The sequence below is a fragment of the Hibiscus syriacus genome, unplaced genomic scaffold (assembly GCF_006381635.1).
Source record: "Hibiscus syriacus cultivar Baekdansim isolate YM2019G1 unplaced genomic scaffold, ASM638163v2 tig00110418_pilon, whole genome shotgun sequence".
NCBI classification, from domain to species: domain Eukaryota; kingdom Viridiplantae; phylum Streptophyta; class Magnoliopsida; order Malvales; family Malvaceae; genus Hibiscus; species Hibiscus syriacus.
The window spans coordinates 789491-816253 of record NW_024062730.1 but is presented as its reverse complement, the minus strand read 5'-3'; the positions used below and the strand labels follow the sequence as shown (position 1 = coordinate 816253).

The window sequence follows — 26763 nt, the reverse complement described above, 5'->3', positions numbered from 1 at the left end:
TTTGATTGGAATAATATAAGATTACTTGAATGTATATTTTACCAAATTATCTTTGTGATATATATATATATATATATATATATATATTAAAAAGTTAAGCTTTAATATTAAATTATAAATATTTGAATGAAAATTTATAGAAATATTTTAATCATTATATTTTCTAACTTTTGAGAAAAAAATACATTTAATACATAATTAGTATATTAAACTTATATTTTTAAATAATTTTCATAAACATCATATTTATTTATATATAATATAAAAAATAATATTATGATCTCGAGTGGATAAATATATTATTTTTCAATGCATAAGATCTATTTTTTAATAACTTAAAGTTAGTTATTATTTTAAATAATTACACTTTTACAATCTTATTGTTTTTCATCTCATAAAATTATAAATAATCAATATATTAAATATTAAAAAATAAAATAAGTTTAATTACTCAAATTTATTAATATTTAATTAAACTTCTCTCTTTATATATTATTATCATAGTTATAATTTTGAGTAAAACATACAAATTAAACTTAAAAATGATAATTATAAAATTAATTTATTAATCTAGGAGTATTTTTGTCAAAAATAAGGTGAATTATCTAATACTCAAACATTTAAAAGTAATGACATTCTCAAATTATTTTCTGATAATAATTTTTGTTCGTAAATCAAATGTTAAAATATAATCCTAAAAAATTATTTTCCTTGATAATATTTTTTTCTGCAAATCAAATACCTTCTCAGAGAGGTCGATCATCAACCAAGTAACACCACAAACTTATTTTCATGACAATGTTTTAAACTCTTAAGTTTCCATCCACTTTAAAGCAAACTTTAAGGGATTATACTTGAGTTAAGCCTTCAATAAACAAAGAATAAATACGAAAATCAAGGTTTAGTTACAGTGTGTGTTCTAAGGTTTTTTTTTTTTTTTTTCTTTTTTGAAGTAAAGAAAGAGGAGAAGAGACTTATTATAATTATACTTGCCTTGGCTTCTTCTTCTTTAACATCAAGCTTTTACTTTGTTGGGTTTTCAGAGAGGAATCCATTGCATTCCTCAAAACAATTATACTGTTATTATAATTATAATTACCCTAATAATATTATTCAATCAGTAGTGATTATTGCCCTTTTGAAGCTATCTGTTTTATCTTCCCTTTCACTTTCCTCCCTCTCTTTGTCCCTAAAGCTGAAACCCTTTTTTTTATTATTATAACATTCTTTTTCTCCTGGGGAGGTTTTGGTTTTCAGCACCTTTTTGCCATGGATTCATATGAAGCAACGAGGATAGTGTTCTCGAGGATCCAAAGCTTAGACCCAGAAAACGCTTCGAAATTCATGGGTTATCTTCTTCTTCAAGACGATGGTGAGAAGGAAATGATACGTTTAGCCTTCGGACCCGAAGCTTACATCCACTCTTTAATCCTCAAAGCCAAAACGCAGATGGGACTCTCCGTTTCGAACCCGCCAACACCTTCCACTCCCCTTTCTCCTTCTCCTTCTCCTTTCTCCCCGAGCTCGAATCCCAAGCTCTCATATGCCAGTATTGTTAATGGAAGCAACGCCGTTGCAAATGGCAACGAGTTCATCGATGATTATCGGTTCCAGAACCATCCCGAAGATTTGTTGACAATGCCCGATTCTATTTTACATAGGAGAAGCTTTTCAGTTCCTGGTCTGTGTTTTGGTGCTTCTGATCATGGTGTGAACCCCGGGATTGCATGGAAACCTTGTTTGTACTTTGCCAGAGGGTTTTGTAAGAACGGTACTAGCTGTAGGTTTCTTCATGGAGATTGTGCCGATGGAGGAGCTGCACTCGTTGGTTCTCTGAGTAAGCTCAGTGAGTTGGAGCAGTACCAGGAGCTACTCAGATCGAAAGCTCTTCAGGCTTCTCAGTTCATGGCGGGGGCGGCTTCTTTCCCACACAGCAAGTCTCTTAATCATTCTCTCCAACAGCAAAATGAAGCTCATAACTATAGCACATCACCCATGGATGCTTTGATGATGGATGGCGACCTTCATAAGCCCGGGCATGGGTGCCGGCCAGAAAGAAACGATTTTTCGGCGATGGGTTTAGGAGCAGCAGTTAATCCGGGTTCTAGGCAGATTTATTTGACATTCCCAGCCGACAGTAGTTTCAAAGAAGAAGATGTTTCAAATTACTTCAGGTAAAGTCACCGTTTTTTTTAAGATTGTTCTTGTTTGAGTTTCAGTTCTTATTTTCTGGGTTTAATTTAAAGATTGTTCCTTTGGATTTTCCCACAGCATATATGGACCAGTACTAGATGTGAGGATCCCTTACCAGCAAAAGAGGATGTTTGGTTTTGTTACATTTGTATATCCAGAGACAGTGAAGCTCATTTTAGCTAAAGGGAACCCTCATTTCGTTTGTGTGCTCATTAAGCCTTACAAGGAGAAAGGGAAAATCCAAGAGAAGTAAAAACCTCTTCTTTATCTTCTTTTTTGCATTATGTTGCCATCTTTGATGTGTTAGTGAATGTAATTTTATCGAATCGGTCGAATTTACAGGAAGCAACAACAACAATTGGAACGAGGGGAGCATTCGGCCTGCTCGAGTCCCTCTGCGGTCGATTTGAGGGAGACACTCGATCTCCATCTCGGTTAGTAAAAACAAGACCCTTTGTTCTTTTTATCTTGAATATTGCTGCATTGTTGGTGAATTTCGATTCGAACTTACTTAGGATCGAAAATGTTATGCAATACTCAAGAGATGCTGCTGAGAAGAAAATTGGAGGAGCAGGCTGATTTGCAGCAAGCCATCGAGCTTCATGGAAGAAGGCTAATGAACTTAATCACGGTTTGTCCACCGGCTCCCCTGTTCCTTCACCTACTGTACCCCGTACTCCCAACAATCATGCACTTCTTTTTCCGGCTGATGGCATCAATCGAGAAGTCCCCTAAGATTAACACCAACTTTGGTCCGATCACCATATGAACAAAGTCACCATATGTTCAATTTATCAATCTGGTTTACCCTTTTTTGCTGCAGACAACGGCGGTTGCTCAATCTCAGCTGTTTCGAAGTCGGCTGCTGCCATGAAAGAGGATAAGCAGATGGAGGAAATTAATGCAGATTGTAATTATACGAACAACAATGGTACTAGTGACACCAAGGGGAAGGCCAACACATAAGAAAATGATCTCCCTGAAAGGTATAGAACTTAAATGCTAGATGTAGATGAGGAAAATAATAGCTATGCCAATTTTTGCATTCTTTTGGTGATCAATTTAATGCTTTTTCTCACATGAACAGCTTGGAACACATTCTCCCCGATAACCTATTCGCTTCTCCGAAGAAATCGGCCGGTGATCACCTGTCTTCCCCACCTCAACGGCAGAGGCCGTAGAAGCTGACAACAAAACCGAAACCCCGGCTACATCTTGTTCTAGCGGTAACTCGTCATTAGCCAATGCTTCCGGCCTCAACATGGCTTCAGTTAAAACATATCTTCTACAAATGCCAAGGTACATCACCATCTATCATCACTCTCCATTTCCATAGCATCCAACAAAACGAGTTGAAGCTAACTATGATTAATCTTTTTCCATAGCAAGGTTTTCGCCCGGGGAAGGAACCATCGGCATGTAGCTAGCCAACAACCGAGGAAAATCGACTTCGCCACAGTAAGAAAACACTACCGAACACGTTGGCATCGTGGCGAAATCCGATCATTTCATAAAGTTTGAACTGTTTTTTTGTTCTAATCTTTTGCAGAATCAGTGAAAATTAAGCACGTACATGGAAGATTAAACCAAAATCAAAAGGTGTATAGCCAAAACCATACTCACAACAAAGGAAAAAGGATCTGTGAGACAAGATCATCGAAAGATCATCATCATCATCAATACAAAACTACTTACAATCAAAATACTAAATATATATGTACAACTAAAGGACAGATGAACTTGATTTATGCAAGTGGGGTCTTCGGCCTTTCATTACTGGACCACACAACAAATAGTGCAGCAGAAACAAAAGGATAGCAGCAGGCTAGCAGTAACTAGTAACTCCTTTTTTATCTCATATTGTAATTTTTATTTTTTTACTTTTTTTCAAAGTGTGGTGAAAAAAGTAATGCATGAACTATGTCACTTTATGTACAGAACTAGACCCCCAAGAAGTTATAAAAGTACTTCACCAGAAGCTTAACAACCGTACTGATATGAGAGACCCAAAATGGTAACAGAGCTCGACTCTGGGGTTCTTTTAACTAGTGTTCGTGTTATATTATTACCTGCCAGCCATTAGATTATGACCCAATGTGCAGAACTGTAAAGGGAAAAGAATGGTGGTATAAAAGTAAGAAAGGTTGTTCTTTTCTTTCATCATGTGATTAAAGTAGAACTTTAGGGGACACTTTTGTCTCATGTTGTGTCTATTCTTTTTTGATGGGAATATGGATGGATGGATGTATGAGTAAGGGCCACAGTGTCACATGGTTTCTGACAAAATTTTATATGAATATCTGGGCCACTCCCTTCACTTTCAGCCTTTTTTAACTTCATCCAGATTATTTTAAAAATTCAAACTAAATTTAATTTATTTTAAATTAAAAGTAATTATATTTAAATGGAATTATAAATAACTTTTATTGGGAAAAAAGTAAGAATCTGTGGTTCAATAATTACATGGGGGGGTCAACCAGTGATGGCACTACCAAGTTGGTACAATATTTTCCTACTTAATTAAGCATGATTTCAGCTCTTTTTATTTACTTAATTAATGATAAGCCCCTTTGATTAGATCAGCTTGGGATTTTTTTTTCTTTGTGATTAATGAGTTGAGCAGTTTGAACTCGGGTTAACTCAACTTGAGACCTTAACGAGCTGAGTCGAGCAAAGTTCAATTTGACTCAATAAGTTTACGAGAAACTTTTTAATTTTTTTTATAACTTTTTAGTAGTTATGTTAAAAAATTATTTCATTCAAAAAATTATTAATTTATTAATAGATAATAAAAAAGATGATAAATTATTTATCTATTAATTTTCTAATAAATAATTAAAAATACTAAAGTATTATATAATAATTATTATTTTATTACACCCAAAAGTCAAACCCTAATTATTATTTTAATATATTTATGGATTGTTATTTTGGTGTTTAGATTTTCAAATTATTTTATACACCCTTTTGATAATTTTTTGATTAAATTTATTCATTTATGTTTATATTAAGATATATATAGTATTAGTAGATTTTACTTATAGTTAAAAAATAAAATAAAAAATTCGGTGAGCTTAACGAGCAATGAGATAAGCAACGAGCTTAATGAGCAACGAGTCGAATAACAAAATTTCTTAATGAGCTCGAGTAAAATTTTAACGAGCTTAACGAGCAACGAGTCGAGTTGAGCAACATAATTTTTTAACGAGCACGATCAAGCACAACCCAACTCGCAATCGACTCGCTCGATAAGTACCCCTAATTTTTTTCATTTTAAAAAACGAAGTATCACAATTCACAATTTTTTGGCAAATCAATCATCATTCTTTTGGTTAACTTTTTAATTTTAGGATAAAATACAATGGATATTATCGAATTTTAGATCTTGTATTATTTTTATTATTGAAATTTGAATTTTATATAGTTTTTGTTAATGAATTTTAAATTATTTTAATTTTAACATTAAACTGTTTTTTTTAATTTAATTAGACTACTAAGTCGTTAAATCGTTTAACAACGTGATAATGTAGTTATTTATTCTTTGTGAACTTTAATTTGTATGTCAGTTTTATCATCAAAATTTTAAAATAATTCAATTTTAGACATTGAATTTTAGTTTGCATATCATTTTAGTCCATATGAAAAAGTATCAACTCCTTTGATTGTCATTATTGATAAATCGTCACTCGTTATCAATCGTCATTTGCAACATGTTCGATGTCAAAACATTTATATTTCATTCATTTTTCTTATCTTTGAATTGATTTTTCCATGAAATCCACTAAAATTGACGAAATTCTTTCCAAACGTTTGTCATTATTATAATGCTCTACTTCAAACGACCGTATAATGGGACCAATTTTGATGTATGCTATTCGTACTCTTTAAAGAATACTTTTCATCACTCAAATTTCTACAAACACACAAGATGTCTCGAATTTGTGAAAGCTCCCAAACCCCCAAAAATGATGAATTTTTTTGTTAAACTTTGTGAGATTTTAAAGAGATTTTAAAATTTTAAGCCAATAAAGTAATCGATATGATGAGATGAGTTTATTAATGTATAGGATGATTACAAAAGATGCAAAATAATGAAAATTTCATGTAATAACTAATGATGAGTGGAAAAAACATCAACTTTGATGAAAGAAAATTATTAAATGATTTTTTTGCTTTAACGTTAATAACTAATAACTTTGGGGAAAAAACACTTAGTATCATGTCATTCGACTGTTAATAATTTAATTATCCAAATAATTTAACTTGAAATTAAAATTTAATGCTTGAATTAAAATATTTTGAAGTTTAATAATAAAATCTATACATAACCTTATATTTAGTGTTATTTGATATAGTTTATCATTAATTTTATTATATCTAATGAGCATAAACATGTTGCGTATTGAACAATCAAATTATGAACACGTGCTATTTCTACAATGCCTCAGTCTAAGGATGAATTGTTGAGGTTGGTGGAGCAATCGTCATCATGAAAGTTTATATATATATTCTAAAATTTTATAAATTTATCTCTAAATAAGATTTTATGTATGGGATTAGTGATGCTCAAAAATAGGTCATTTGTGTTGTCTCTGGGTTTCAGTCGGGGCAGCTCCTGTTGAGGTACCTCGGGGTCCCTTAGCGACTAAAAAGTTGTTTGAAACTGATTGCAGGGACTTAATTGAGAAGATTAGATCTAAGCTTGGCAATGGGAGGCAAAAAAGCTTAGTTACGCAGGCAGGATACAGCTTATCCGGACTGTTCTCTTTAGGATATCTAGCTACTGGTGTAGGCAATTAGTTTTACCTAAGGCTGTCATTAGTAGGGCTGAGCAGCTTTGTATGAGGTACTTTTGGAAGGGCTGTGATGCTACTGCTTCGGGAGCAAGGGTCAACTAGAAGCATATATGTTCTTTGAAGTCTGAGGGGGTTCGGGCTGAGGGATCTGTAAGTTTGGAATAAAGCTTATCTAATTCAATTGATCAGGAACATCTTAGCTGGGGAAATGTCACTTTGGGTGGTCTCGCTGGATGCCTATGTGTTCAAAGGTACTGATTTTTGGCTAGTTGAGGGAAATATAAATGCTAGTTGGATTATTAAGAAGCTGCTGAAACTTAGGGAGGAAGTTCGGCCTCTCTTAGTTGCTGTTGATCTGAGATTGGTTAAGATTAGTTGGATTTGGACCTCTATTAGATGTGTTAGGGAGAAAATTGTAACACCCATTACTCGTATATGTATACAAATACAAATTATGGATGTCACATTATATAAAACATTTATTAAGTCGAATTGGAAAAAAAATTCGTTTAAACATCTTCATATCATAACTATCAATATAAAATATCTAATCATAGTAAATCAAACATATTTTAATATATAAAAATGTACATTCATAATAATATTAGATAGTAATATCCATAGTTAAGCAGTTTAATTTAAGAGAAAATAACCTCAGTGATAAAAAATGCCTTATAATATACGATTTTAACCAACTTTTTTTGGATTTGTCAAAATGACCAACTAAATCGCAATGCGATCGATAATTCGCAACGCGATCTCCGGTATCGCAAATCAGTTTCCAGATTCGCAACGCGAACATCTACTATCGCAACGCGAACTTCGACTATCGCAATGCGATTTTCCAAATTCGTTGCGATAGTCCAAGTTCGCGTTGCGATTTATTCCAAATTCGTTGCGATAGTCCAAAATCGCAACGACTGGTGGTATTGCATTTGTTTCTTAAGAATTTTCTCTAAAAAGATAGTATTCGCGCGGACGTGTCGAAGACACGTATTACCACTACCACTACCACTACCACTACCACGACCACGACCACGACCACGACCACGACCACGTAGGGATGGCAACTCAACCCGAATCCGACGGGTTCCGACCCGACCCGATCGGGTCGGATTTTTTAAAAAAAAATTTGGGTTCGGGTCGGGTCGGGTTTTTTTAAATGTACTGTTCGGGTCGGGTCGGGTCGGGTTTAGGGTGAAAAAAATCCGACCCGACCCGATCCGAAAAATATATATAATTTTATCCTATATATTTAAGGATAATTACAATAATGTCCCTCCATATATAATTTTTTTCAATTAAGTCACTGTTTTCATTGAATAACTTTTTTTTATTATTATTTCGGGTCGGGTGAAACCTTAATTTCGTCGGGTCGGGTCGGGTCACGGGTGAAAAACCCTTTCTTCTCGGGTCGGGTCGGGTGGCCCAAAAACCCGACCCGACCCGACCCGACCCATTGCCATCCCTACGACCACGACCCGACCCGAAACGGACGGCGGCGGCGGCGGCGGCGCGCGAGAGTCCCCCTTGTTCTCTATCACTCAACAAGGAAGTGAGAAAGCTAAGCCTTAAATACCATTCCCGATAGTGTTTCCAATACTATGTGGAATTGAGCATTACCAACACTTGTTCCCAATACTATGTGAGATTGAGCCTTAATAGTGATATTATTTGTGAATTATAGTTGATGACTTTAGTATTTGTATGAAAAGTTTTGTGGTTCGTTTAGTTTTCATGCAATTCTAATTTATTTTCAATTGATTGTAATTGCACGATAACAATTTTTTTTATTCTCGCGAGTGATGCAATTTTTTTGAATGTTTTGCTTAAAATTGCAATAATCGCGATTGATTGTAGATTGACTTTTAATTTTGACATATTTAATCGTATAATACTAATGCAATTGGTTGCTGATTCAGTTGTTTTAAGGAGCATGATTGTTAATTGTTTCCTGAATAATCACATAGTATTGGAAACAAGTGTTGGTAATGCTCAATCCCACATAGTATTGGAAACACTATTGAGAATGATATTTAAGGCTTGGCTTTCCCACTTCCTTGTTGAGTGATAGAGAACAAGGGGGACTCTAGCGCACCGTCGCCGTCGTCCGTCCGTCTCGTGGTCGTGGTCTCGGCTTCGACACGTCCGCGCGAATACTATCTTTTTAGATAAAATTCTTAAGAAACAAATGCAATACCACCAGTCGTTGCGATTTTGGACTATCGCAACGAATTTGGAATAAATCGCAACGCGAACTTGGACTATCACAACGAATTTGTAATAAATCGCAACGCGAACTTCGACTATCGTAACGCGAACTTGGACTATCGCAATGCGATAGTCAAGTTCGCGTTGCGATAGTCGAAGTTCGCGTTGCGAATCTGGAAACTGATTTGCGATACCGGAGATCGCGTTGCGAATTATCGATCGCATTGCGATTTATTTGGTCATTTTGGCAAATCCAAAAAAAGTTGGTTAAAATTGTATATTATAAGGCATTTTTGGTCACTGAGGTTATTTTCTCTTAATTTAATTACTACAATTCAGTTCCAAAATAGTTTAACATAGCAACTAGGACATTCATAATGTACATGTCACTAAACAAGTCAAAATCACATCGAATGATGTCTTACTGATATTATAATATACTCCTCGATGCTTGGGGTTGTTCTATACTCTTTACCTCTGCTCCTGCTCTTTACCTTCGCGTGAAAATCATCACACACTAAGTATATACTTAGTGAGACAATTAAAATAGTAAATCATGCAATACATCACATGCATATAACCAAATGTCATTATCATATGCAATATAATCATCTTACCTGTATATCTATCAGGTACCATAATAATCATGATAATAATAAATACATATATAAAATTTCCAATAAACCATAGCCCAAAATATAAACACATGAGGACCCCGGCATTCGAGTCAATATATATGCACCGTAGTGCTTCCACATAAGGTCGTCTCCACCATATCATATCCACTAAGTGTTTTGGTATACACTCTAGTGTTTTAAATCATGTGTCTTTGCTAGACACTTTAATGTCTGCACTATGTGCCTTCACTAGACACTCTAGTGCCACTAATTTATGCATCTGCTAGACTCTATGACATGCTATCAATACCACCAACCCTTAATAACATACTTGGGCATATAGTCTTTAATTACTCCATCCATGGCAATGTATATCAATATAATTTAGCATTGGACAGTTCATACCCGAAATATCATCCGTGGCATAACATCATGTATATTAGTAATCAATGCATTATATTTTCAATATTGACATGTTAAGGGCATGTCAACAATATGATAAATGACATAAATATCATGCCAACATAATCCAAGTAAACTCATTGCAAGTCTTCCTAATGATGTATAAAACATCCATGTATAATATCATGCATGCATTGCACTCACCTTAACACTTTATATAAATATTTTGCTATATATATATATATATATATATATATATATATATATATATATAGCAAAATATTAGCCTCACTAAGTTTAAGATTTGCTCCTCGATCTCGATTCGTTTCGATCACAAATTCAATCACGATCTATACAAAGTTACAAATACATATTGGGAGCATATGTTAGTATTGCACTAACATAATTAATTCCCAAAAATAACAATCCATAAAATATATTCGATACTTATTCGATATCAAATACTTCAACATTTATGAATTATTGTAATATTGGCACCAATTTTTTCAATTTATGTAAAATGATCCTTCGCCATTTTACTCACTTAAATTTCAATACTAAAATTCTAGCATTGAAATAATTACCAACCAAGTACATTTACAAATGTATAATTACATTTAAACACCATAAACTATTCAAATTTTCCATATTAATCATTTAACTTTCCAAGCTTCCAAATTGATCCAATTTCAACACTCAAATAGAAATTTCCAACATAGTACATCAACTATTGGACAATTACACAACAACCCACAACTTTTTCATAATTTCCAAATAGGTCCTCAACTTTCATAAAATTAAAAAATGATCCCTAAATTTTTCTAAGGCTTGTAGAATACTTCTTACATCATTTCCAGCAAGGTTGAATGCTTTGTATGTTCAAGATTAGGGTTTTCATGATTTTTATCCGTTTTCGATTCGATTCGAGCATGAAATCAACCTCTAATCAACCTTATAAATTCTCTACAATCAAAGGTGTAACATTCTCAATACCGGGTTAGTGACTAAATTGTAAAATTTCAGAATTTGGTGATTAAAGTGGAAAAGTTGAATAGTTCAATAACTTATTTAAAATAATATCTGAAGGGTAATTGGTAATTATTGGAAGAGTCAAAGGGCAAATAGGTCATTGAACAAGTAAAATAATTAAAATAATTAGTGGGTATTATAATACCCATGTGATGAATGTTTGAAGAGATAAGTTTCCAGACTTATATTCTTCATATTATTCTCTTCTTCCACGTGAGGCTCTAAGCAAAGGTAAGTTTTCTAATTAGTTGATTATTTGTTGAATTAAAGGTTGGATTTTGATCATTAGATGGTAACTTAAGCTTAATGAAAGCTTAAGTTATCTTAAAATCAAAAGATAAAGGAGTTATGACAGGTTAAAGAAAATGGGGGTTTAAGTGAAATTTTGAATAAGAATGTTTAAATGAATTTAGAGGATGAATTTGACTTGTCATCTATGAGAATAAGAAGTTAGAAGTGTTAGAATTAAGTTTGGATAACATGGAAAATTTGGTATGATTATTGATTTCTATATGGAGAATATAATTTTGAGGTTTAAGATGTGATAAATGAGTATAAACGAGTTTAAGCATGTATATTTGAGTTAAGAATATGAAAGGGAATGAAAAATGAAGAATTAAAGTTGAAACAGTGAATTTTCGTGCATGAACAGTAATTTCTGGGTAAAATTTACAGATTATGTAGAGGGTACAGATACCCTATGGGGGTAATCGATACCCCCTAAAGGAAAAAGTAAATATGGGTCTATTAAATTCGTTTAGGCTATTATTATCAAATTACAAGGTGTAGATATCTGATAATTATCTTAAAATGTATGGTTATGTAGACATTGAACGTGAACAAGTTCCGGAACAATCAAAGAATTAGAATCGAATCAAAGCAAGGCTAGGTGAGTGCAATTTAATTATGTACTTATGTTATTGATCAAATATTGGCTTGCGATGAGCCAGTAACGGAGTTACTATGGTAAGAAGTAACTTCTAAAATGTTATGTAATTTATATGTGTTAACAGGTTATTATGTATGTTACATGATTTGCATAATTATATGTTAGTGTGATAAGTTATATGAAACAATATAAATAATCTATAAGATTATATAAGAATATGAAATATGTTATAGAAATTACATGATGACATGTTTGTTCCTTGGTGTTGTGATATATGTGTTATTTGATATGAATATAGTAAGTAAAAGGGGTTAATGGGGATGATAAAATAATAAGGATAATGAAAGGACATGTATATGGGAATATATGTATATTCGATCCACGTTATATGAATATATGAGAATACATGCCTATGTGATGAGTTATGTGAGGTATATATGAACATATGTGAACAAGATATGACATACATACATGGAAAATGAGAAATGATATATGTTATATGATATGGACCTATGTGATTATGTGAGAAAGAATATATGTCTATGAGAAGGCATAAGAACAAAGTATAAGCATGTGACATATGAATATGAATCATATGAAAATGTTCTACGTGTAAGTGAACTATGTGACGATATGAATATGTGATAAATATGAAAGATAATGTCCATGTTATGTGCCATGAGATCTAGAGGTATAGTTGGCATGCCAAGAGTCGAGGGTCTACGCAGTCATTCGGGAAAACTTCTACGTGGTCCTTCGGGACATATATGTATTCTTTGGAACATGTATGTGGTCTTTTGAGACACTTACTTGATCATTGGTATATGTATATGATTCTTAATGAATTTCTATGAGGTCCTTATGGACAAATCTTATATGACACTACGGTGCATTTCTACACGGCACTTCGGTGCAAATTCTACGTGGCACTTCGGTGCAATTTATACGAGCTGTGGTGACATCATAGTTGTGCACAACCACATTGTACTCACATACCTTAATTTCTCAGTAATGTACATGGGCTAATAAAGAGACAATGACATATACAATATATAAGATGCATATGCTTGTGGTGATATGAAATGAATTATATGAATTACATGATGTTATGTGTATTATATGATATACAAAAATGATAAGTACAAAATCATATGATAAATAGAGATTATGATAATGATGGTAAGTGTACATGTATACATTCTGTTATGTGAAATGTTCTATGATTTCTATTATATGTTTTATATGCCTCACTAAGTCAATGACTTAGCGTGTGATTCTTTCACGCATAGGTTTTGAGAAGAGGAAGATTGATAAGAGTTATGCAAGACAGATCAGTTTCTCCTTTCCAAAGATCAGATCATAAAAGAATTGAATAATATGTGTTTTGTAATATTGATATTGGTTGGCATGTATATAAAGATTTGACTCCGATATGTTATAAATAGTTTTACAAAATCATATGATTGAGTTTTGTAATGTTTTAAATGTATATATGTAAATGGTAATTTTGTATAGCGATGAAAGGTTAAATTTTAAGAGTTTGTATATGTTTTACGGAAGTACTGTAGCAGGGTATCGGTTCCCTGTAGTAGGGGAATCGGTTCCCCTCTGACATTCTGGAAAATTTTTAGAATTCAGTATTGTTCACGGTATTGTTCATTACGGTTCATACTATATTTTATTGTTTATAAATACGTTTTTGACTTGGATTCTTATATTGAAACATAATTTAATAGAATATTGTGGTATTTTCTTAAAAAGAGTTCAAATGTTTTGATATTTTATAAGAATATCATTTTTAAAAGTTAATGTGACATCTTGGACTCGTATCCGGATCAGGTATGGGTTGGGGTGTTACAAAAGCCCTAATCAAATTTCATCAAAACATAAATTTTCTCTAATCTTAGGGTTAGGCCGAAAGTTAAGGAAGCATTTCTAGGAGGTTTGAGCATGTTTTAATCATCAAACAAGCTTGAAAATGAATCTACAACCTCAAAATCCATAATCAATTTCATAAACCCTAATATGAACATAAACCCTAGAATTTGAGATATTTGAACTCAAGCAAGATTAGCATGCAATATTGATACCAAATGATAGCGTTTTTCGAATAGAACAATTTTCTATTTCACGTCTTAATCCAAAATTCGAAGGAAATTGTTTGAAAATTAAAAAAAAAACAAAAATTCTCTTACCTTGGTATAAGGCTCACGACTTCAAGAGGTTGAAGATGAACAAGTTTCATGAAATTTTAGCTTAATTTCATTTTAATTTATCATTTATTTAGCTTAAATGAATATTAAATTCATTTAATTGGGAATGAGAATTTTACCATTAATGAATCCTTATATTTACATTCATACCAAGCCACGTAACCCTTCTCATCTTTATAAAGTCAAATATGAACAAAATAATTAACCCTTTACCATTTGAATCATGGAAATTTCCAAAAATTTCAATCTCATCATTTTAATCCAACGGTCCAAATTGAACATGAAAATAATTTCTCAAAACCAATGATCCACATTATTTTCCATAATTTTAAAATGCGGAAATAATATTTTTAAGCCTAATTTATCAGCCTTCAAATTTTCTCAAAATTTCTATTTGATCTGATTTACCGAATTTTTATCGGACTTTAACATCTTCTAGTTTTTAAAACAAATTTTGGATCAAGAATCTAATTTCCATAAAACCCCACTCTCAAGTGTAAACTATCTATTTGTGGAATAAAAATTATTTTTGGAAAAATTACTATTTTGGTCCCTGAATTTTTATTCTTAAGATGGCTTGGGAGGCTCACTTATATTCAACAAACCCCTTTTGCTTTTCCTTACTCCCAAATCCTGCACATCACCAGATAAACACCTTCCCCATAAAGCAGCACTGATTACAAAATAAAATGCTGCGGCAAACAGAATTTCATCACATGCAACTATATGCTCCTAAATGTGTCTATATGATCCTATATGAGCTCTTAGACAGTCAACAACTTAAGTGAAAAGGTCTCAATTATGACCTTTTTACGGAGTTATCATAAGGTCTACCTTGATCAAGTCTATAAATTACATGGTCCTCCTAAGGTAGCTATTTCTGATAGAGACAAATCTTTTACTAGTTTATTTTGGCAAGAATTAATGAAGCAGTTGGGTACCACTACATTATTCAGTACTGCCTATCACCCTGAGACAAATGGCCAAACTGAGAGGCTCAATCAATGTCTTGAACAATATTTGAGGTGCATGTGTTTTTTAAAGCCAAAGACTTGGTCAAAATGGCTAGCTCAGACAGAGTGGTGGTACAATACTAATTACCACACTTCCCTTCGAATGACACCATTCAAAGCTTTATATGGTTATCAAGCCCCTAATGTAACATGGTCAGCATATTCTAGAGTGGATGCAGTACATGATGTCATGCAACAGAGAGAGCAATTAAATTCATTGCTAAGGGAGCAATTACTTAAAGCTAGTAATAGAATGAAGCAAATTACAGATCAACATAGAACAACCAGAGAATTTCAGGTAGGGGATGAAGTTTACCTGAAGCTTCAGCCATATCGTCAAACATCCCTCGCTTTAAGGAAAAATCTAAAACTTGTTGCTCGATACTTCGGTCCCTACAAAATATAGAAAATGGTGGGTCAGGTTGCATATCAATTGGAATTATCACCAGATTCTAAACTACATCCGGAGTTTCACATTAGTTTATTGAAGAAAAAAAATAGGGAAACATGGACTTATCTTAATGAATCCTCCAGAAGTCGCATCGGACGGTCAACTAAAAATTTATCCAGCGTCTGTTCTGAAGAGAATAATAGTGAAACGACAGAATCAGACTATTCCTCAAGTGTTGGTCTAGTGGATAAATATGGGATTAAACGACGTAACTTGGGAAGATGCTTCGGTCCTTCAGAACCAATTTCTCGATTTCGATCCTTGGGGACAAGGATCATCTGATGGAGGGGGTATTGTCACGATGGAAGGTGAGTTAGGGTTTGAAGATATTGATTTGGGGAAATATCGAAGAAGAGAATTAGGAGTGAAGCAGCAGCAATTGGGGGAGGATCGAAAGAAATTAGGGATTGAGAAGAGATTAGGGATTGAGAAGTTACCTAAAGAGATTGAGGCTGAAGTAGATATGAGAGGTGGGTCATGTGGTGAGGAGAAACGGGCCAATATCTATTTGGGTAAAGGGTGTAGTTGGGCTTCATTGGATTTAAACCCAAATTAAGTAATATTTATGGGCACATGTGGGATTTGGGTATCAACAAACCCAATATTGAGCAGAGGGTTGGAAGGGTTGGAATGGGTGAGTCAGCAAGGAGTTAGTTATTTTGTTATTTGGTTGTACTGCCAGCTGTAGGGTACTTGTTTATATATAAAATTATACCATATCTTTTAGGGATTATCTCATGAATGAATGAGCATGTTTTATGTACCTATTTCTTCTATTTATGAAATCTCTAGAAGATTCTTCTATCCTAAATCATAACATCAACTTCCTAGTTTCGAATTCATCAAACAAGGAACAAACTTTATCTATATCACCAATTTGCTGATAAGCTTCCATAATCAGGCAATAAGACTCGGAATCCATACTAATTCGATTCGATTTAATCGTTTCGAACATGGATATCGTGCTTCGAAACATATGCAACTTATTGTACCCGACCATTGCTGAATTAAACGCAACGACGGCGAGTTCTTTGTCTGATCTAAACGCTTCAAGCAAAGCCTCGACGACCTTGAATTTTCTAGCTTTAACACAAGTATTAATCAACCTAGAACAAGTGTAACCATCGGGGAAGACATTGTAACGCTTGAAATCATGCGATAGAAACATGATCAAATCCCATTTCTTGGACTGGACAAAGTACCTTATCAGAAGCTTCAACATTTGTTTCTCTGGTACGAACCCTGGGTTCTCTTTTGCTTTCTGGTAGAAATCATACGCGACATTTTCACTGGGAGTGTCTTGTAATAACCCATACAGTAATCCGTTTAGGCCTGTTACAGGCACATTGCTGCTCGATGATGATGATGGATGTTCAGTAATGGCAGATGGGGAGTTACATGAAGAATTGATGTGGAACAAGGGGAGGTTTGAGGTGGGGAAGGGGACAAAGTGAAGGGCTTTCTTGCATGGTGCAAAGAAGAGAACAGATTTTCTGGGTTTTTATGTGTAAGAATCTGTTGAAGCTAAGGACCAGTCTGGACAACCAGAGATGGTCATGTTTTTTATTTCCTGTCTTTTTTGGGGAAGATAAGGTTTAATGGGGAAGAAGATCAACTTGTGGAGGTAAGGACCAGTCTGGACAACCAGAGATGGTCATGTTTTTTTTCTCTCTTTTTTTTTTGGGAAAGATAAGGTTTAACGGGGAAGAAGATGAACTTGTGGAGCTAAGACATGGAAGAAGCGGATTTTGAATATAGCTGAATCTTCAGAAAATGGGATTGGTTTGTAGGAGAAATCTGTACATATTTGTAGAGATTTTAAAATCAGTTTGGCATGCAGGAGTATGTAAGTGGATATGGTCGGTGAATAGCAGGATACGAACCTTGGGGTCACAGTTTTCGTCCGGATCAGTCTGTTCGTTACCCGAACAAGCTTCCTCCATTTCAGTTTGATTTTCATTATCTTTGTCTCTGCCATATGGGAAACTACAGTTGTTCCATCTCCATGTCGATTGGTCCTTATACCTTAGGTATACGTTTCCATCTGAACCTATCGAAAACAACTGATCGCCTTTGAAACTTGGACCGAGAGGAGCAACCAAGGTAACATCTTTGCATGGAGTGCCATGTTCCACCTAGTTCCAACCATCCGATGTATTCCAGTGATATTCAACCAGGCGACCGTCTTCTGAAAGCATGAAAAGTGAACCTGTTAGTGAAAACATCGAAGGCCTCATGGCAGTTCCGGGCAACCTGGATAGAACCAAATGCTGAGATTGGTGATGCTCATGCCACAACTCTGTCACTTTGTTATACTGGTACGGCCTGCCATTTCTTCCAACAACACACACTATATTTTGCCTAAACATTTCTTGGTCTACTATGCATGCAAGTTTGGTTTCTGGAGGGTTCCGGCAATCTCTCCATTCGAACTTTCTGAGGGCAACCTACACGACACCTTAGGATTTGGTTAGTGATACAGTTTGTGAACATATCAAAGAATCTGTATCACTAGTTTTCGAAGCCTAGGTGCTGCATCTTACCGTGAACTGCATTAGCCTTCCAATTTTGCTCACAAAGAAGAGTGCATCTTCTGCTGTGACTTCCATTTTACGCGGCATACCATCCCAAGGAGGGCCTGCGATAACTTGCGTTCCTTTCCTCATTGCAGTGCAGTTTATCCACTCTAGCTCGTTGCTGCTCCTTTCTCTGATAAGCAAGGTTCCATACATGTCAACAAAAAATAAACTTCCATTGTAGTTTCCTAGGGAACCTCTCATAGGCGTCGAATGATCGTGTCTTAACCAGAGCCATACACTTTCAGCGTAAAGATATTCTAATGTCAAACCCTCATCCGTGATGATAAAAAATGATTCGCCTGCTTGCATCATCCTCAGTTGGAAATTAGTGTTGGTCCAGTTATCTGGGAAACTGTATTCTTCTGACGTTTTCACTAGTGTACTCCTGAATGTGCCTGGATATAAGTAATCTTCTAGTGCTTTGTTACCCTTTTTTCTCCTTGTCAGCGATCTTGTATTTCCTGCATCATTTGTTTCATCTTTTATACCTGCAATGCAATTCGAAGGTCTGCGTTCTTCTGCACAATACTCTGCATTCCATCCTTCCTTGTCTCCGGGGCATCTAATATTGACCAGACATACTTAAGAGGATACTTTTTTTTCGCATGTTAAATTGAGGCGTTGGCCCTGAATTTTCACCACCTAGGCCTGGTATATGTAACTCTGCAAGTCTACCATCATCTAATGCAAATAGGGTCCTTCCAAGTTGATAGTTTAGTCCTGCAATACCTCTTGCAGCTTTTGTATTTGGTGGATGCATATGATTCACCCATGCTACTGAAATTTGGTTTTCTTGAGCTGTACCTCGTAAAGGGAAGAAGATAAAATTACCGGATACATTTTGATGCTACTTGATTTACCTGAATGGTTTGGTATTCTATACTCAAAAACTGATCCAGTGGATGTAGTGAGAAATAACGGGACGAATCTTTCATTCGGTTCATCTTCCAGCTGTGGAGTAATAGATGTCAGGTGTTGATCTTCTGGACTTCCATGATTTATCCATTTCCATTTCCTTTGATGCAGTCTTCTCTCTACCAGTTTACCTCCCTGTATATATAAGGAAGTTCACAAGGTATGAAGTCGGATTTAGGATAACAGGGTATGTGGTATGTTCATGTTTTTTGACGCTCTAATGTGTTATTATTTTGCACGTATGGGTGATATGGTAGGAATTATTTGTGCAGAGTACCTTTGTTAGGAGAAACAAGGATACACAGTGATCACTCGAGCCATGTATCGAGCTCCCCATAACAGTACTAGAGAACCCTCTTTTGCTGTTTCTTCACTCTGTAGATGCTTCTTCCATGATGGCCTTGAGCTCTTATCATATTCATAAAGGTCACCTGCAGAACTATTTCACGTTGGATTGCGTGTCTGTACTTAAGGAGAGAAAGAGAGAGCACCTTATTGTATATACTACTTCTGTTCTAATTCTTCCTGCATCAGCAATTGCTGCGACATCTGCTCCCGGTGGTCGGCCATGATTCTCCCACCTGGTCTATGTTTACAATCAATGGTAGCAATGAACGAAATTATATTTGAGCATTAAGACTTCAAGAGCAAACGGTTTCTACCTTGGAGGCTCAACCTCACTGAGTTCTAGCAGCAGGCCATTCTTTGCGCAGAAATAAACTCTCCTGCATCGAGTTCAGATGAATAAAGGAACTGTTGGTAGACACATTGATTATACATTGAAATGAAATTTGACCATGCCTCTCAACATCGAATTAACGTACTTACGGCCCATCGAATGAAACAGTACCGGACTTTATCTGAACCTCCTTTATTTGTACTTTGATCGAATGGAGGTTTGAACTCTGCCCAGATTGGCTGTTAGTTGTCACCCAGTTGCATCTAGGAAAGGGAAGATACATTAGCCGATAAGAACAAGGAATTCTTGTTCATCTAGGAAAATGAAGATAATATATGTTTAAAGATAATTTTTCGACCGTTTGACATTGAAGGCTCACACCCCTAGCATCTATGGTGATTGAATCCGATCATTAAGGAAGAACAACAATTCATTTACCACGAAACTCACTTGATTCGAGCTAAGAAAATTGTTGTTTGTATAAAAAAGGAAGTCATGTATTCATTAATTTATAAATTAAACTATAAGATGGTATCTTTGACAAAAATAAATATTTAACTTGTTCCGACTAATCTAGATCGGGTATTGCAGAGGCGAAGACGACTCTTCTAATCCAGTTTGTTTTATTCGCAAATGTCAAGATTCAAACAATTAACTTAACTTAAGGGACCTAGTACCTCAGACCAACTGATTGTTCGTAATTTAAGTCTTTTTTTAATCCTTAATGAAGTGAAAAATGATTACTTTTTGTCCCTCTTAAAAATCAATTATATGCTTACCTTTTAATTTAATAAGATAAAAAGATAATTGAAAAGATATAAATAACAGTATTATTATAATTATTGTTAAATATATAAAGAAAATTATATAAATAATTTTAATTCATATTGAAATTTATTTATCTTAAATTTAATTCTATTTTGATTCTCTCTGGTGGTTTTTGGTTGGTATGAATTCCTTGAAATTGGGGGGAATTGAAATCCAATTCCACCATTTTTCTATGTTTGATTCAAGTTTTTCAAGGGAATTGGAATCTCTCATGGCTTCAACTTTCCATCAAACGAGGGAAAGTGAATTCCATCCAAAAACGAATGGAATTCAATTCCATTGTTGGAGGGAATTGAAATTTGACCATACTACCCTCATCAATCTTTTGGTAACTTATTCATATATTGAATAAAAATTTATTTTTTTTATTATTTCGGGTCGGGTTTCTAATTAATATATTCGGGTCGAGTCGGGTGAAACTTTATTTTGATCGGGTCGGGTCGGTTTTTTTAAGTGTGATATTTGGGTCGGGTCGAGTTCAGGTTTAGGGTGAAAAATACCCGACCCGAATATATATATAATTTTACCTTATATAATTAGGAATAATTACAATAATACCCTCTTTATATATAATTTTTTTTCAATTAAGTCACTGTTTTTATTGAATAAAAGTAATTTTTTTATTATTTCGGGTCGGGTCGGATTTCTAATTCATATATTCGGGTCGGGTGTAACTTTATTTTGTTTGGGTCGGGTTTTTTAAGTGTGATATTTGGGTCGAGTCGGGTCAGATTTTTTAAGTGTGATATTCAGGTCAGGTTCGGGTTTAGGGTGAAAAAACCCGGACCCGACCCAAAAAAAATTATCTTATATATTTAGGAATAATTACAATAATACCCCTCTATATATAATTTTTTCCAATTAAGTCAATGTTTTTATTGAATAAAAATATTTTTTTTTATTTTGTATCGTGTCAGGTCGGGTTTCTAATTCATATATTGAATAAAAATAGTTTTTGATATATTTTTTGGTAACTAATTAACATACTTCGATTAGAATGTATCGAAATATTGCTCTATCTTTTGGTAACTTATTAACATATTTTGATTGCGATGATTTTAACTTATGATGTTTATTAGCATGATTTTATAATTTATTGAAATTAATAATCAATCAATAAAATAAAAATTTAATATTTTTTAATTTTTTATAATATATTCTACATGTATGTTGTAAAACAAACTAAAATAAAGTAAAAAAAACAAGAAGGACAATTATGTCATTTTACATTACTGAAATCAAATTCATCTGACATGTTTGCGAATCAAACAGAATATAAAATTGGATTCCAATTTCTGAAAGATTTCAATCACTTCACAGATTACAATTCTCTCATAAATATTTCAACGAACCAAACGTCACCTCTTACTTTAAAAAAAAAATTGTTAACTTTTTTTTTAATTTAACCGAAAAAATCACGTGGCAAAAAGGAATAAAAGTTCAAAAGCAATAAGTAAAGAAACCTAACAAAACCCTAGGGCTTTTCTTCTTCAATGCTTCTTATTTCTATATCCAAAATTCAGCCTTTCAGTTAGAAGACAACAGGATTTTATGAAAACCTTGAAGTTTCAAATTTTATTCTGTTCAAAATTACATAGTTTAGTTCAAGTAGAAGGTTGAAACTGTTTGATGAAATATATTCGCAAAAGCATTAATCTTTCGGCGCAATTTTGCAGAGAAACTGAGAGGCAATGGAGGGCAGGATTTCGAATGCGTGGCGGTTGACAGTGAACGATAAGAATTTCATCAAAACTGCTCTGCTTTCTGAAATTCGAATCGATGGCCGAAAGCCCTTTGAATACCGTAAGATTTCAATCAAGTTTGACAGGTAAGTTGAAGCACCATTCTTCAGTGCATCTAACAAAGAACCAACTCTTATGCATTTGGATATCTACAGTAGCAAGTTCCCAGCGTTTCAGTCCATAATTACTCTGTTTCAGCTTATGGTTTAAAATTGCTTATCGTGAAACTTGGGGTATTTATATGTGTATGCAAGCATTCATGTTTATGAGAATCTTGGTTTGAGAAATGTTTTCCATATTCTGGTAATATTTTCTCGTGTGATATTTGTTTTCATACACAAAGGAATACACCTTGATTGATTCCATTCTTCTAGTTGAAGCGATTAGATGCATACATTTTTTTATTTTTTATTTTTATTTTTTTGCTTTTTGCAATATCAAATGATATCATTTACTGCGAAATGTGAATAGCTTGTTTGGTGGATATTGTTGGTTAATGTCGGTGTTTAATTACTATGGTGACTTACAGAGGGGATGGATCATCGGAGGTGCAGATAGGCCAGACTCGTGTTATGGGCATTGTTACTGCTCAATTGATTCAGCCTTATAAAGATCGGCCTAAGGAAGGGACGCTTTCAATCTTCACAGAATTTTCTCCAATGGCTGATCCTTCTTTTGAGCCAGGTCGTCCTGGAGAATTGGCTGTGGAGTTGGGACGTATAATTGATCGTGGTCTAAGGTACTGTTAAATTTAAAAGATTTTATTGAAACTTACTTTTCCAGCATTGTCTTTTTTTTTTAATGTATTTGGCTTATAGTTGTAGCGAATAATAATTCTTCAGTAATATTTTCTTGTTCTATAAAATATTATATCTCACCTAATGAGCATGCCTTTGCTTTTATGAATGCTGATGTGCTATTGATGCAATCTTCTACTAAGCTTTTCAGGGATGTGGTGGAACTTAGATTCTGGTTTGTATCTGCGTTGTCTTATTCAAATAAAGGTAGTTGAACTGGTTGGCCTTACCTGCTGATCCTTCTTCACTTCTAAATTCATGGTCTGTTTTGAGGCCTTATTCAGATATGTGCAAGTTTATTCTGGGGGCTGTTTTTTGGTCAATTTGGAAGATGAGAAATGAAATTATTTTTGAAAGAGGTAAGCTGGACACATCCTCACTGTTTTTCACAGTTAGGTTAAGGTAAGCGAAATGATTCCTAGCTAAGTATCCTCTACTCTCTATTCAAGTGGATTCTTTAATTGGGGATCCTTCATTGGCTCATAAAATTTTAGCTTCTATGGATTTGAACAGGCCTGTGGTTAGCTGGAGTCCTCCTCCAGGCGATGTTTTTATGTTTAACGTGGATGGTGCTGTGAGTAGTGTTGGGATGTTAGCTGGAATTGGGGGAATTCTCAGAGATTGGAATCAGATTAAGCTTATGTCGTTTTCAGAAAAAAATAGGTCCTACTCCAATCATTTTAGCAGAGTTGAAAGCTATCAAAAGAGGCTTAGACATCTTTCTGTCATCAGAATGGGTAATGAAGGGAAGGTTCATTATTGAAAGTGATTGCAAGTTAGCCGTGGATTGGTTGAAATATCAGGAGTCGGTTCCACCTTTTCTTTTAAATTTTGTTAAGGATATTGCGGCTACTGTTTCTGAGAATGAGGTCATTGTGAGGTGGATTCCGAGAAGCTGTAATTGCGAGGTAGATTTGCTTGCAAAGGAGGGGATTGGGTAGTGGTTCATTTTGTTGTACTGAGTTCGGAGGTTTTATACCAAGGGTGTTATTAGAGTGTGTTGAAGTTTTATGTATCTACAAGGAGTGGTTTAAGTCTTATGTAATCTATTTATAATCAATATATTCAGGTACTCTTTTCCTCCTTCCTTTAGTCGGTTCTAACCTCATGGTAAAGGACTACTAAGAAGGAGGTTTTAATGTGACCTACTATTCCTATAAAAAAAATAAAGGTAGTTGAAGGTTTATAGTTATCTTACAGGGAAAGCAGGGCTGTGGATACTGAATCACTGTGTATTCTAGCTGGCAAGTATGTGTGGGCTATTCGGATTGATCTCCACATTCTAGACAATGGAGGGTACTATTGCAATCTTTTTCGATTTTGTTTCTCTGCTAATATTAGATGTTCATATTCAGTTCCAATTAATATATTTTCTGGAAACAGAAACCTTGTTGATGCTGCTAATATTGCTGCTTTGGCTGCTTTACTGACATACCTGAGGCCTGAATGCTCATTAGGAGGAGAAGATGGTCAGGAAGTAATTGTACATCCACCCGAGGTCAGATTCTTAACTCTTGGATTTTAAGAACAGTGTTTTATTTTTGTAGATATTACTTTGCTTCTCAGAATAACTTCACTGTGAGGATGGGAACTGGGAAGAATCTAGTGAGTTTTATAACCTGTATTTTACTATGTTTCTTGGGATTCAGTGCAAGTGACGGGTTTTTGTATGAGTACATGTTTGACATGGTATGTTCATTGTTTCATGTTTTTCATGTATTTGGAGGGTCCTTGAAGAGTCATATCCATATACCCTTGTCCAGATATTGGTATCCGACACTGCGGTTGGCCTGAGAGAATAATTAAAGTTTCCTTTGTTTAGTTTGTTTAATAATTAGAGAAACAGAGAGAGGATCGTCTTTTAAGATTTTCCATTTGATTAGCTTCGAAGCATCTTAAAGATGGAGAGGTTTAAAATAAAGTAAAAGAGGGAAAGAGTATAACTAATGCAATGCTCATAATTTTGTTAACTTATTCACGACTTAAGACATGGATCATTGTTCTGTACTTCTGTTATGGTACATTCATCTTGCTTTATCTCTTTGACCTTCTTTTGAAACTAGTGAGAGCTTAAATGGCACTTTAATCATGTCACTTCTATCTTGTCATCTTCTTCCTCTTCTCTCCCATGAAAATTCTTCTCATTCCAAATCATTTGAATGCCCGGTTATGGTATTGAAATATCTACTATTTTGACAGATAAGGGAGCCTCTTCCTTTGACAGTGCATCACCTGCCAATTGCAATAACCTTCGGATTTTTTGGTAACGAGGGCATCTTGGTGAGTAAATTTTTCATCAGGATATTTTAGAACATTTTAGTAACTTTTCTGGTTCACAACTAAAGTTTTGCTCTCCTTAAATGAGATGAATTCAGCTAATAGATCCAACTCACAATGAGGAAGCTGTTATGGGCGGAAGAATGACTATGACAGTTAATGCAAATGGTGATATTTGTGCAATTCAAAAAGGCGGTGGAGAAGGTGTCCCCCAAAGAGTTATCATGAAATGCTTGCAACTTGCTACATCGAAGGCTGCGAGTATAACAAAGCAAATAAAAGACGCAGTAAGATTGTTTTCTTCAAAACTGTTTTCCGAAACTCACCTGTCTTCTTTGCTATTTAACTTTTCGTCTCGTCACCTTAATAATTCATACAAATCTATGTTTGGGATATTTGAAATTATGATTGGTTGCCCGAAAGTGCAAAACTTGAGGGGACTTGGTTAGCAATTGAAAGTAGAGAACTTTGTTTTACATGTCTTATTTGCTGTCTGTGTTCTAAATAGAAAATTAAGAACCTTTTATGTTTCCTAACTAATTCGAAAGCCAAACAAGGCAGGCTCGTATTATTTGGTTAAACCAAATCCTACTTTTCTAGCAAAGCTTCTACCGGTATTCAACCTAGAATGAAGCTGTTTCACTTCTTAAAGTTTAGCTATTAACAAGCAGCTATATGACATTTTGTGATATTATGTGTATCAGAACATAGACTGGGTATTATGTCTTTCTCATTTATCATTGTAGAATTTCCAGAATTATTTATTTATGCTTGTGAAGTTGCTTGTTGTTCAAATAACTTCACCCATTGGCCCCGTAAAACTTTTGTTGTTTTTAGGTTGAAGCCTTTAACACAGAAAGAGCATTAAGAAAGATCAAGCGGCACCCTACATCTACCGGTGTTGATGTTAGACAGAAACAAAACCAGTAGTAACTTGGTCATTATGGAGAACAAGGGAAAATTTATAGATGCAGCCATAGAAGATCCTAATTAATTACTTCTTTAATGTAATTTTACTATTTTAATATTCAGATCTTCAGAATTTTTTGCACTTTTTGCTATGTGCCATACGCAGGAAGTCAGATATGCATTTTTGATGGAGCCTATTGGCTTCGTTGACTCTTCTCTACAA

At 34.4% G+C, this 26763-nt stretch overlaps 4 protein-coding genes and 1 pseudogene across 7 annotated transcripts; 2 read left to right on the top strand and 3 right to left on the bottom strand.

The window, feature by feature from the left end:
- Nucleotides 1–1198: 1198 nt before the first annotated feature.
- LOC120124482 lies at nucleotides 1199–4183 on the top strand (annotated as a pseudogene).
- On the top strand, nucleotides 3699–26763 carry LOC120124480 (exosome complex component RRP45B-like). Of its 4 annotated transcripts, XM_039143142.1 has the most exons (9): nucleotides 3699–3708; nucleotides 4636–4640; nucleotides 22492–22643; nucleotides 23087–23296; nucleotides 24555–24650; nucleotides 24738–24852; nucleotides 25554–25634; nucleotides 25730–25918; nucleotides 26469–26763. In XM_039143142.1, exons 3-9 carry the CDS (start codon nucleotides 22507–22509, stop codon nucleotides 26559–26561), a joined length of 921 nt encoding a protein of 306 aa, XP_038999073.1. In that variant the 5' UTR covers nucleotides 3699–3708; nucleotides 4636–4640; nucleotides 22492–22506; the 3' UTR covers nucleotides 26562–26763. The 4 variants fall into 4 exon arrangements, 3 of the variants coding, with proteins under 3 accessions (XP_038999073.1, XP_038999072.1, XP_038999075.1); XM_039143141.1 differs by lacking the exons at nucleotides 3699–3708; nucleotides 4636–4640 and having other exon boundaries at nucleotides 22287–22643; XR_005516277.1 differs by lacking the exons at nucleotides 3699–3708; nucleotides 4636–4640; nucleotides 24738–24852; ... (1 more) ...; nucleotides 25730–25918; nucleotides 26469–26763 and adding exons at nucleotides 23506–23561; nucleotides 23639–23756; nucleotides 23868–24423 and having other exon boundaries at nucleotides 22287–22643; nucleotides 24555–24640.
- LOC120124418 (pentatricopeptide repeat-containing protein At5g13770, chloroplastic-like) lies at nucleotides 16626–17757 on the bottom strand. Its single transcript, XM_039143102.1, has 2 exons — nucleotides 17698–17757; nucleotides 16626–17276 (listed from the first exon to the last, which is right to left on the bottom strand). The coding sequence occupies exons 1-2, from the start codon at nucleotides 17755–17757 to the stop codon at nucleotides 16626–16628; spliced, it is 711 nt and encodes a 236-aa protein (XP_038999033.1).
- Nucleotides 17902–19166, bottom strand: LOC120124417. The gene is made up of 3 exons (XM_039143101.1): nucleotides 19123–19166; nucleotides 18358–18955; nucleotides 17902–18261 (listed from the first exon to the last, which is right to left on the bottom strand). The coding sequence occupies exons 1-3, from the start codon at nucleotides 19164–19166 to the stop codon at nucleotides 17950–17952; spliced, it is 954 nt and encodes a 317-aa protein (XP_038999032.1). The 3' UTR covers nucleotides 17902–17949.
- On the bottom strand, nucleotides 19562–20270 carry LOC120124416. The gene is made up of 4 exons (XM_039143100.1): nucleotides 20137–20270; nucleotides 19971–20033; nucleotides 19800–19889; nucleotides 19562–19747 (listed from the first exon to the last, which is right to left on the bottom strand). Exons 1-4 carry the CDS (start codon nucleotides 20268–20270, stop codon nucleotides 19591–19593), a joined length of 444 nt encoding a protein of 147 aa, XP_038999031.1. The 3' UTR covers nucleotides 19562–19590.

What these genes read in the sequence shown, in the direction of transcription:
- LOC120124418 (XM_039143102.1), bottom strand. Translation starts at nt 17,757, where the DNA reads ATGGAGGAAGCTTGTTCGGGTAACGAACAGACTGATCCGGACGAAAAC. An exon ending in ACGAAAACTGTGACCCCAAG is followed by an intron (nt 17,277 to 17,697) that starts GTTCGTATCCTG and finishes GCACCATGCAAG; the next exon opens with AAAGCCCTTCACTTTGTCCC.
- LOC120124417 (XM_039143101.1), bottom strand. Translation starts at nt 19,166, where the DNA reads ATGGGTGAATCATATGCATCCACCAAATACAAAAGCTGCAAGAG. An exon ending in AAATACAAAAGCTGCAAGAG is followed by an intron (nt 18,956 to 19,122) that starts GTATTGCAGGAC and finishes GGTCAATATTAG; the next exon opens with ATGCCCCGGAGACAAGGAAG. An exon ending in GAAGGCTAATGCAGTTCACG is followed by an intron (nt 18,262 to 18,357) that starts GTAAGATGCAGC and finishes GGTGTCGTGTAG; the next exon opens with GTTGCCCTCAGAAAGTTCGA.
- LOC120124416 (XM_039143100.1), bottom strand. Translation starts at nt 20,270, where the DNA reads ATGTATCTTCCCTTTCCTAGATGCAACTGGGTGACAACTAACAGCCAA. An exon ending in AGTGAGGTTGAGCCTCCAAG is followed by an intron (nt 19,890 to 19,970) that starts GTAGAAACCGTT and finishes AACATAGACCAG; the next exon opens with GTGGGAGAATCATGGCCGAC. An exon ending in GAAGTAGTATATACAATAAG is followed by an intron (nt 19,748 to 19,799) that starts GTGCTCTCTCTT and finishes AACGTGAAATAG; the next exon opens with TTCTGCAGGTGACCTTTATG.
- LOC120124480 (XM_039143142.1), top strand. Translation starts at nt 22,507, where the DNA reads ATGGAGGGCAGGATTTCGAATGCGTGGCGGTTGACAGTGAACGATAAG. An exon ending in ATAATTGATCGTGGTCTAAG is followed by an intron (nt 23,297 to 24,554) that starts GTACTGTTAAAT and finishes GTTATCTTACAG; the next exon opens with GGAAAGCAGGGCTGTGGATA. An exon ending in CAAAGCAAATAAAAGACGCA is followed by an intron (nt 25,919 to 26,468) that starts GTAAGATTGTTT and finishes TGTTGTTTTTAG; the next exon opens with GTTGAAGCCTTTAACACAGA.